At 47.1% G+C, this 11673-nt stretch overlaps 1 protein-coding gene across 1 annotated transcript in view; it reads right to left on the reverse strand.

The window, feature by feature from the left end:
• Positions 1–1252, reverse strand: part of ATP13A5 (ATPase type 13A5) — a 32685-nt gene extending 31433 nt beyond the window's left edge. Inside the window, exon 1 of the mRNA XM_008946341.1 lies at positions 1190–1252. Within this exon, the coding sequence (XP_008944589.1) occupies positions 1190–1252 (63 nt within the window). The remainder of the gene's footprint in view (positions 1–1189) is intronic.
• Between the last annotated feature and the right edge of the window lie 10421 nt (positions 1253–11673).

Genomic DNA, 11673 nt, shown 5'->3' on the forward strand with positions numbered 1-11673 from the left:
CCCTCATCAGGAAGGTGGCATCCCCACTACTTCTTGTGCAAGTGTAGGCAGGCATTGAGGACCATAGCCACACGCCAGCTAGTGACTCCCTGAAGAACACTGAGGCAATTGGCACGATGCAGATGATCCCTAGCTGACTCCTTACCTCTCTGCCACAGCAGACACTGCATTTTGTGCTGGATCCAGGCTGCTGCAACTGGCCTGTGCTGCCTCACCTGATACAAACCCACCTGAGCAGCCCCAACAGGAAAGCAACCAGGAAAGCTGCAGCCCCACTGCTATTAGTAGCCCTGCAAGCAATCCTGATACAGAGATGCAGGTGTTCTCTGCAGGGCAAGATCTCTCCCACCTGTGCATGCCCTGAACACCTGCATCCCCATGATGGAAGCAGCTTCTCTGCAAAGAAAGGTGGAGGAGAAAGTCTTACTCTTACTCCCACCAGCCTCTGTGTAATCATTCCATGTTAGCAGGTAGAGAAAGAGTTTTCGACTCATTGTGTTTACAAAGCACTCAGTGCAGCCCTTCCAGGCTGCTGCACATAATCAATAATCAATAATCAATCACAATCAAAGACAGAAAGTAGATTCAATTAACATTAATAAAAAAAACCTTGTAAGGACAGATCAGCACCATAAAAGCTGCTGTAAAAGACAGAGAAATGAGGGATGCCTACCATGAGAGCTGCAGTAGACTTTGGTCACCTGCCCAATCTTCCTAGACCTACTCAGCAGAAAGACCCTTGCATTTCAGGAGAAGTGATTTAATCACTACCTCAGACAATTATCCAGGATAAAACTAATTTGTAGGGTCTTTCTCTTTTACTTGCTTTGTGATACATTATGACCCAGTAAGGAAAAGCATACCCATTAGCTGGGAAAGACAATGGAACAGACAGTGGGGAAAGGGACATTGCTCCCTGGCCAAATGACTTCTGTTGGACTAAGAGGTCTCTCCTGTATTTTGTGCCTCTGGGCTGAAGTAGTATGGACCTCAGCCCTTACTTTGCAAAAATCAATCCCGAGGTCAGCAAGGACTGACCCAGGGTTTTGCCTTCACCAAGGCTATGTTGAAGAAACAGTGCCCGAATGGGGAGAGAAGGTGAAGAAAAAGCAGAAGCATATCCAAAATGGGCACGTGGGAGAAGAGGCACACAAGGAACCCAAACCCAGCACACTCCCCCACTCCTTACCAGCTCATTTTCTTCATCTTTGTTGAGGAGTGCACGATGATCATTCCAAAGCTTTTCTTCCATCTGACCACGCTGCTTTCAGTCCTGGATGTCCTTGTCAGTGGGGTCAAGCAATGCTGAATGCAGTTACTGACTTGAACTCGGGCCAGTGTTAAAGTCAGCTCTCACCATGGTCCTGGCTGCTGCTTTTGAAAGCCTCCCAGGGCACACGCTTCTTATTAGGCTCCCAGGAGAGGGAGGAAAATCCACCCTGACGCGTAAAGCCCCGAAATGCCTCGCCTATGTAAGGGGCACGTTTCTCTGCCTCCTGGCTTTGCTGCACTCCTCAGAGTGAGACTGGCTGGAGCAGAGCTCTGGTGGCCAAGGGATGGGCGTGCACCTGTGCTCCTGGGCTGGGCTGGTGGCTCTGCCCGGGGCTCAGAAGGAAATAGGGGCAGACGGCGAGGATAAGGGTGGGAGAGTGCTGCAGCTTCCTGCAGAGCTGACCCCAGAGCAGCCAGCCTGGCGCTGGGAGCCGTGTCCAGCGTGTCAGAGGGAAGCCTCTGCTCTGGGGAGATCACAGGGTCCACGTCTGGGCTTCATTTCAGCACAGTCGAGGTGTGTGGTGGAGCAGTGACTTTCAGGTGTGGATCCAGTCCGGACCTCCCTGCTAGCTTCAGGCACTGCCTCAAACACAAGCTTTGCTTCAGATTCTGCCCGAGTTACAGCAGAAGAAACAACACAGTGGAGCGACTCCTTCTGAGGAGCCCAGATGGGCAACACAGGACTCTTGAAGAGCATGCAGTGTGAAGCCCTATGTGGCAAGAAGAGATGGGGGCTCCCACCAATCTCTCACATCCTAGTTCTCAGTGCTGTCAGAGATATTTTTCAGGCATTGACCTGAAATTGTTTTGTCTCCCCCCATTCTCATAAAGTCTGAAAACAACCATTTACCTAGGCAGCAAAAATGTAATAAAGTACATGTTGGTGTGGCTAGAGACAATGGCTCTGAGTTTGCTTCCAGCCTTTCTGGTTCAGCCAGAGGGAAGCAATTCTCTTTCACTGATGAGACTAGGGTATTTAAACTCCATAAAGAGATGAAGTCTTTGTGCACAGTGTATTTCCCCAGTGATGGCAAACCAGGAATTCTTCCAAAGTGTCCTTCCCCTAGGTGGGAGAGAAAACAATGCCCAGGGACTGCTGTGCTGCCTGTCTGAAATCCTCTAAGTGTCCCTCAGCCTGCAGCTCCATCCTAGAAAGAACAACAATGGAGAAGCACCTTTCACTAGACAGACAGCAAGGATGGACCAATCCTGAAAAATCAGGAGGGTTTTGGAAAATGCTTTCTTTTTTTTTTTTTAAGCATTGCAATTTTGTACTGTCTAGAGCCTCAGCTGAGTCAGATTTCAACATAAGTGAACAGTGCTCTTCATCTCTGCCCCTTCTCTGAGATGGCACTGGTAAGCTCGTCCACCACTCTCTTCTGCACGTCAGCCACTGTCCTGCAGCTCCCTGGATGTGATACACTTGTAGACATTCCACTCCCTGGTTTGCAGAAAAAATGCCCATTTCCAAAGGTCTGGCACCTGACCCTTACACCAAGTCCTGCTGTGTCCTTTTTGGACCTTCCTGTGGTGAAAGACTCACACACAAGGAGATAAAGTGCAATCTACTGTAAGTAGGTGATCGCTACTACAAGCCAACGCCTCCTGAAACATTCCAGGAGAAGGAAACTCAAGAGAGGTATCATTAGCTGAGTGGTGATACCAGTTCTACTTTCAAAATTCTACTTTGAACATCCAAGGTGAGGTGCATTTCCTTTACAGTAACATGACCTCCAGTCTCTGGACTGGAGCCTCAGCAGTTTCCCTGCATGGGGCGGCAGGATGCCCACCACTACCTCTGCAGCCTGTACTTGCAAAGTGCTCCCCACACTGTGTGGGACACCTCCAGCCCCAGTCCACCAAGCTGTGGAGTTGACTCTTGCAGATAAGGACTCAGTGAACCAAACTTAAATACACTGATGGATGTGAGAGAAAATCCTCAAGCAGCCAGTTTGTAAGTACCTAGGGGATAATAAAATGATAAGGAGCAACTAACATGGATCTGTCACGGAAAGATCCTATCAGACTAATCTCATTTCTTCCCTGACAGGGAAATGCTCCAGGGAACAAGAGAAGCAGCTAATGTGGCACATGTAGGCTTTTGACAGAGCTCCCCATGAGATACGAGGATACTGAGAAATAGGATTCTTTTATGATGGGCAGAAGGGTTGAACCCTAAGTGGGTGTCAGTGATTTGCTGTCCATCTCTGCGGACCCAAAATATTCACATTTTTGTTAGCAGATTGGATAAAAGGATGGAGAAGACATCTGAAATGTATTAATGGTACTGAGCTGATGGAAGCATCGGCTTTGGAGGAAAGAAACAATGCAGCATGATTTTGGGATGCTGACCAAACAGCCTGAAATGGCCATATGAAAATCAGTAAAATGCTGCATTTAGTAGCTGGAGGAAACAAGTACAAAATGGGAGGCAGTGGCCAACCAAGTGTATTGCAGAGGAGACATGGCTAACTGCAGCTTGAGTGTCCTCTTGCCAACAATGTGACTGTCATTCTGAGCCACAGTAGCAGGAGGCTGGTGAGATCCATAAGTTGGGAAGAAATTCCTTCACTGAGGGCAAATCATGACAGACATATTTGGTGGCCTTCTATGACAGTGTTACTGCATTGGTAGATAAGGGAAGAGCAACTGAGGTCATCTACCTGGACTTGTGCAAAGCATTTGACACATGACATTCCACATGACATTCCTGTCTCTAAACCGCAGAGACACAGATTTGACAAATGGACCACTTGGTGGATAAGACATTGGCTGTATGGACACACTCAAAGAGTTGTGATCAATGGCTCCATGTCCAAGTAGAGACCAGTGATGAGTGGTGTACCTCAGGGATCGGTACTGGGACTGGTGCTGTTTAACACGTTTGTCGGGGACATGGACAGTGGCACTGAGTGCACCCTCAGCAAGGTTGCCAACAACAGCAAATTGTGTGGTGTAGTCGACACACTGGAGGGAAGGGAGGCCATCCAGAGGGACATGGACAGGCTTTAGAGGTGGGCCCATGCCGACCTCATGAATTTGAACAAGGCCAAGTGCAAGGACCTGCACCTGGGTTGGGACAACCCCACGCACAGATACAGGCTGGGCAGTGAGAAGATTAAAAGCAGCACGTGGAGAAGGACTTGGGGGTGCTGGTGGATGGAAAACTGAATGAGCCAACAAGGTGCACTCACATCCCAGAAGGCACATGGCATCCTGGCCTGCATCAAAAGCAGTGTGGCCAGCAGGTCGAGGGAGGCAATTCTGCCCCTCTACCCCACTCTGGTGAGCCTCTACCTGGAGTACTGTATGCAGCTCTGGGGCTCCCAGTGTAAGGAGGCTATGGACCCGTTTGGGAAGGTCTGGAGGAGGGCCATGAACATGATCAGAGGGCTGTAGCACCTCCCATGTGAGGGCAGACTGAGGGAGGTGGGGTTGTTCAGCCTGGAGAAGAGAAGGCTCGTAGGGAGACCTTATAGTGGCCTTCCAGTGCTTACAGGGGGCCTACAGCAAAGCCAGAGAGGGACTTTTCATCAGGGATTGTAGTGATAGGATGAGGGGTAATGGTTTCAGACTGGCAAAGGGTAGATTTACTTCAGATATTAGGGAGAAATACTTTACTGAGAGGGTGGTGAGACACTAGAAAAGGTTGCCCAGAGAAGCTGTGGATGCCTCATTCCTGGAAGTGTTCAAGGCCAGGATGGATGGGGCTTGGAGCAACCTGGTCTAGTGGAAGGTGTCCCTCCTCATGACAGGGGGGTGAGAACTAGATGAACTTTCGGTGCCTTCCAACCCCATCTGTCCTATGATTGTATGTGTCATAGCTGAAAGCCAGCTGGCAGCCAGACACCAAGCAGCTACTCGGTCACCCTTCCACCCCAGGGAACTAGGGAGACAGCTGGAGGATTAAAGGCAAGGAGGCTCGTAGGTTGAGGTAAGAGCAATATCATAACTGAAATAAAATAATAATGATGATAATAATGATAATAATAATAGAACCTACAACTGAGTCATGCGTGAAGCCATTGCTCACCACCTACCGACCGAGGCCCAGCCCATTCCTGGCTACCAATCCCGGAGGGGAAAGTCCCAAAACTGCAATCAAATGTGGAAGAGAGACACAGCCAGCTTCCCGACTAACCCTCACCTATACACTGAGATGACAACCCATGGTATGGAACATTCCATTGGCCAGTTTGGGCCTGTTGCTCTGGCAGTGCTCCCTCCCAGCCTCTGGTGCACCTGCACACTAGGAAAACATGGGAAGCTGAAAAGTCCTTGACTTCTTAGCAACAACCAAAAACATAAGTACATGATCAGCATTTTTCTCATACCAAATCCCATACTGAATCCAAAACACAGCACTATTCCAGCTACTAAGAACAGTTAGCTCTATCCCAGCTGAATCCAGGACACTATGATTCTTTGATTATTCCACTCAACTCATTGTTAGCAAGTCCTCAGCTGGAGTTCAGGCTCTAGGAAGGTGCAAACTAAATGTCAAGAGATGAGAAGTTTGGAAAACATGACCCATGAGGAGAAGTGGAATAACTGAGTTTGTTTAAACTAGAAAAGAGAAGGCTGAAGGGAAACATAATAACTCTCACAATACACAAAAGAAGACAGACAACTATTTTTTTCTCCTCTTCTTCTTAGAGACAAGGAGAAATCAGACTAATTTCTTGTTAGATTAAGCAATTAGATTTTCAGAGTTAGTTCATATATTCAGGAAGTTCTTCTAAGTTAAAGACAATAAAATACTCAGACCACCTAGGGCAAGGGAAAATCTCATACAACAGAAGATTTTAAGGAAAAGTTGGACATAATTTGCCAAGGATGATCTAAGGATAGGTAGATCTCACCTCAGAGCAGGGGGATTGACCAAACCACCATTTCAGGTCTGGGCCAGCCTCATGCTCCTGTGATTTCTGCAAGAATTCCTGTTCAAGCTCAGTAAAGCACAGCCCAAACGTTGATTGCAGTGGGGCAGTGGTTATTTGTTCATTCAGGTTCAGTAACTTTATTTAGCAAGACCATGCCATTCATTCCTGGGACCAGCCAGTCTGCAATATGAGACACCTTCACAGCAGTGTTCATCAGGACTTACATTTCTCCAGTCCCACCTGTATTTTTTCTTGTGTATTTTCTGCTGATTTTGTTTTGTGTCTCATGTTCCCATCATTCTGCTGCCTTCTTTCCCCTTCCCTGTGCTGTGATCAGTTTTACTCCCAGCACTGGTGAGTGTCTTATATCAGGTTATTAAAAAAACATCGCTGTATTGAACAGCTGAACAAAGCTATTGCAGAGTAAAGCCGTGCTTGATTTCAAAGCCTTTGTCCCAGTGTCCAGCTGCTATCAGGTACCACCTGGATGTCATACCCCAAGTGCCCTCGCTCCACCTCCAGCCGCTGTGCCCCAACCATCTTACACGTTGGATTATCTGAGTGCAATCCTGCCAGATGTCTGAGACTGAAATTGTTAGAGCTTGTAGATAGATCACAGGTTTGATAACTATATTCTTCACCTCATCTGCAGGCACAGAAGTCAAGAAGGTAAGTTTACTTAAAAGCACGACAGAGTCAGGTATTTCTGGCAGCAGGAGAAGGGCACCAAGAATGGGAGTCCTGGAGAGCTTAACAGCAATACTACTAATAAAAAATATAATAATAACTGTAATGAAAGGAAGATAATGTAAAAAAAGATAGAATAAAACCCAAAAAAGACAAGTGATGCAGCCGCTTGCTACCAGCTGGCCGATGCCTGAGCAGTGATCTGCCCCTCCCAGCCAGCTTGTCCCCAGTGATGTGCTGAGAATGACATCCTATGGTATGGAATATTCCACTGCCTGGTTCAGGTCAGCTGTCCTGGTCATGCTCCTTCCCAGCTTCTTGTGTACCTGGCAGAGCATGGGAAACTGAAAAATCCTTAATTTAGGATAAATGCTACTTAGCAACAACTAAACCAACAGTGTGGTATCAACATTATTCCCATACTAAATCCAAAACTCAGCACTGTACCAGCTACTAGGAAGAAAATTAACTCCATCCCAGTTGAAACCAGGACAGGTTCCCCGTCTTTTTTCACCTTTTTTGAAACCTTCTTTCCTGGTGCACAGCAGGTCCCACCTTACTGCTCTTCAGGCCCTTTTCTTTCTTTGTGTGCTTAATAAAGGTCTGTTTTTGCTCAAGTACCAGGTACCCATTCAGCTGTCAGGAAGTGAGAAGCTGTAGCTATGCCAAAAAGTTCCTCTGAAGTACAAACAAGCAGGTAATCTCCAGAGCAGTAAAATAGCACCCTCTGTCCCCAAAGAAGCAAAAAGAGATTTTTAATTAAATTCATATTTATTTCAGCAAATAAGTCAGGCTGTATTTGGTGTAATGTACACAGTTAATCAGGCACAATGCGATCCATACAAATGAACAATCTCCTTTCCCTAGAAGTTTAAAAGACTACAACAAGCATTTAGTATCTCTGGCATGGAACAACACAACATGTTCTTCAGTGTTCACAGCCCACAACACCTGCCACTTGTTCCAGCTGCCTGCCAGGGCATGGGGGTGCCTGTGTGAATCCCTTACCTCTGTAATGTTCCTGGAGATGTTCTCCATTTCTCCTGAGGATCTTGTCAGTCTCCAGGGCCCCTTCCATGTGACACAACTCCCATGCAGAAGAAGACAATGATCAGCCCATGGCATGTGCTATACCAATACTCGCAAACTTTGGAGACAGTACCATGGTGGCTTCAGCCCTCCAGAGGTACCCTCTGTTACCAGAACACAGCCACCAAGCCTTTCATAGGTAGTTCCACATGTCCTCATGTTCTTCCCTACATTTTATGCTTGCCTGAGCTTACAAAAACTCAGTCACTGGGACAGAAAGATTGGTCCAGCTGATGAATGCCTGTCTTGCTTAAAAGCCTTGGACTCAGGCCATAGGCTGGCACATCCACATTCCTGTTCTACAGTCTATATTGAAAGCATAGGATGCTCCTCTATGCCTTGTGCTCTGAAAGGCTGTAAAGATTCAGCGGCAGCAGCAGCATTGTGACAGGCAGCTTGAGGCTCTCGTGTAAGTCAGCAGCAAGAGGCAGCGAGTGCTGCCTAAGGGTGATGGGAAGGAGGAATGGAGTGGCAGGCTGGAGGCTCAGTGCAGGGCACAGAAGGCAGCTGGCAGTGCCCAGGGGTGCTGCTCCTCTGACCTCTGCAGAGCTCTGCTGCTTTACAGCAACAGGCACTTGTGGCAACTGCTCGGAGTACCTGTTGGGCACTCACTGGCACGTGCGTGGGGATTGCATACAGTAGTAGGACTTTGCTAATTGAAGAATGGCTGAGGGAACATTGCTGCTTTTCCTGGCTTGGACCTATCGAATCAAGATTTATCTGACCTTGGGTGGGTTGCTAGAGGAGAGCAAGACATAAAGAAAACATATCTCCTATTCTCTGAATCACTTCCCAGGTCCAAAACCACTTCTTCCAGTCCCTCCCAAGGAATCTGCATGTTCAGGAGAAAGAGCCTGTTATGATGTCCTGATTTCCTCTTTCTCTCTCCTGCCTCACTCTCTTCTTGACAGAAGACACTCCTTCATGTTGAATGATCTATCACGTGGTCTAGGAGAAAGGCTGGAGCAATTCTACAATAAAGTGGGAGGCTTGTATTCTAACCCTGCCTGCTAATCATCTAGGAAGTCCTGAAGAAATTTGTTAATTAGATTTAAAGAAGAAGGATATTTCTTGACTCCATTTTACTTACAGTGACCTACACCGAGTAACCAAAGCTGTCAGTGATAAACACCTCCTGTGGTCACCAGCCACAAGGCACTCTGTGAAAACAGGACACTCCTGAGCTATACAAATACTTTTTATATCTCAGATACACTCTAGTTACTGCCTTAGAATAGGAGTTGTGTCCCCACTGCTGATAGCCAACCAGGAAGCAAATTTTCTCAGCCTGGCTTGGCCAAGGTTGTGTTTGAGAGCTGCTGTTCTTGGCATGCATGTGGCAATTAGCTCATGGTGCACTGACCCATCACACAGCACAGCATGACCCTCCCGCTCAGGGGCTGGGTGTCATCTGCCCACCAACGAGACAAAGGCTCTAGATGGTTAAGCCCTGTCTGGTCTATTTTTCCACCATGAAGCCTTTAGAAGCTATAAATGTAAGTAACGAGTCCTCTAAACCCAGTTGTTGGCCTCAGACACCTGCGATATAGGAATTTTCTGTTTTCTTTCCCTGAACTGAGTGGTCTAGGTACCAGCTGTTTGTACTTTCCTTTTCTGGTTGATCCTTGGCAGGTACTTTGCCTTCTCTGTAATTCTCCTCAAGAGCTGCAGCAAGTGCATCAAGTTCCTCAGACAAAAGGTGCTACGTGAGTGGAAAGCTGGTATGTCTTGTGAAAAGTTCTGGCCTGTTAATATTATGCACACCTACAGCTGTTGTTGGCGAGGGTCTGCATCTTTTAAAAGGAGCTTTGTTCCTCCGTTGGCTGTGTGTGCTGCCTAGCAGGCTGAGCTCTAGAGTGCTGATGAGTAGAAAAAATTGTGATGATTGTATCAAGACAAATAAGTCATAAAAAATGGGAAAGACAAAAATAAAAGTGATGTTCTTCTTTCATTAGCTAGGACAAGCGCATTTCAAAAGGAAAATTAAATTTTGAAATTAGCTGCTCAGAGTGGCAGCACAGCTCAGTGGACTGGCTGTGCTCCAGAGAGTCTGCCCCTTTGATTTAGTTGTAGAGAGCTAACCAGGATGGACAGTGTCTGCTGGCAAAGATCACCAGGGGCTTTACAACCAGTGTCCACTGCCAGTCACAAAAGGTGAAAGTGAGCCTGGAGCTCAGCTGTGTTTGGACAGCTTGGACTGCAGATAGGGACTGGGGAAGCCACATCCAGGGCTCTCAATCTGTCCCTGCCCTTCCCCAGCCCCAGCATTTGCAAAATACTCTTATAATACTCCTACAAACCAACTCTTCTCATTGAGTGGCTGAGTTTTGTGGTTTTGTTCCTGTTTCTCTGCTGTTCTGTCAGTGTGACAAGCTGTGAGAGCCAAGCAGCAAGTTTAACTGCTCAGAGCTGAGCACCTACGTTGTACCTGCCTCTGTTGCGTGCCCCAGTGAGGGTGGGCAAAAGGAGCACGGCAGGTGCCTGGTAGATGGACTGCAGGCAGGAAGGTGCTCACCGCTGTTCATGCTGTCCTGAGTTCCAGAAGTATAAGATCCTTTCAAATTAGAGAAAACCTCAAAATGCAAAATGGAGATGTGAATCCTGAACACTCTTTGAAGATTCTGTTTGGGCTTATTCCCCATCTTGACCCTAAATACATTCCCAGTCCAGGCTTGAGGGGACCAGCCTAACACTGGGATGTGGATCTGATGTTCCAGCAGAGGTGAGGGAGTGGAACACAAGGGATTTTACGTGTGCAAATGAACCAGTTTCTGCAGGAAGGACTGGCCTAACACATCGCTTGTCTCCTGATGGCCACCAAGTCATGCTTTATACACAGGTCAGTGCAGCTGGGACACATGGCACAGTTCTGCTGATTGAAGCATGGCTGACACCACTGAGGGAAGATAAAACGTCTGCCAAATATGGCTGGAGACACGGCATGGGATGGTGGAACACAACTGACAGCTTAAAGAGCCGCAGAAGTTAAATGTCACCTAGCATGACATTCTCCTCTCTTGGAGGTAAGGGAATATTTCAGCAGCAGGCAAGCAGGTCCTGATCTTGTTGACCCCACAATTGCCACAGGTTTGCCACGAGTTGACACCTTTATGCTGTCAGTGGTGACCTAAACGTAAATTACATCTAGTCCACGATGCTGCTGCAGCTGCCCGTTTATCACATGCAGCAACATATTTCTGGTGTGCAGGAGGTCTCTGAGGACAATGTTACGGTGTCTCAAACAGAGGATGGCAGGAGTAGCTCCACTGACCTGCTCTTCGGTGTCTCCTGAAGCTGCAAGGAGTACATAGAGCATCTAGTTACGTGCCAGCGGATTGTGCTGCAAGCTGGGAACTCATGCTAACTTCAGAGACACTTCTGTGAATAAATGTGAACCAGTGCTGGGTTCTGTCAAGCTGGGTGGCTTTGTGGCAGTTATTTGCCATTAGGTAAACTGCAAGGAGGTAGAGAGGTATTTACTCCATTTGCTTATGCCAAACTTGTCTAAAACCAGGGAAAAATTGCTTTGAGTCAAATAGATGTTTTATTTAAGCTGAAACTTTTTTTTTTTTATCCTTTAAGAAAGTTTAGAAAGTTATTTTTTGAGTCAAGCTAAATTCTTCTTAAACAGTGTTCTGGTACAGACATGTTGAATCAAAACAATCCATAATCTCTTCTGATTTGCTTTTAGTTTTCCAGAGCTGCTTTTTACTCTAAAAGACCAAAGGAATCTGTACAGACT

The sequence above is a fragment of the Merops nubicus genome, unplaced genomic scaffold (assembly GCF_000691845.1).
Source record: "Merops nubicus isolate BGI_N331 unplaced genomic scaffold, ASM69184v1 scaffold4368, whole genome shotgun sequence".
Taxonomy (NCBI): Eukaryota; Metazoa; Chordata; class Aves; order Coraciiformes; family Meropidae; genus Merops; species Merops nubicus.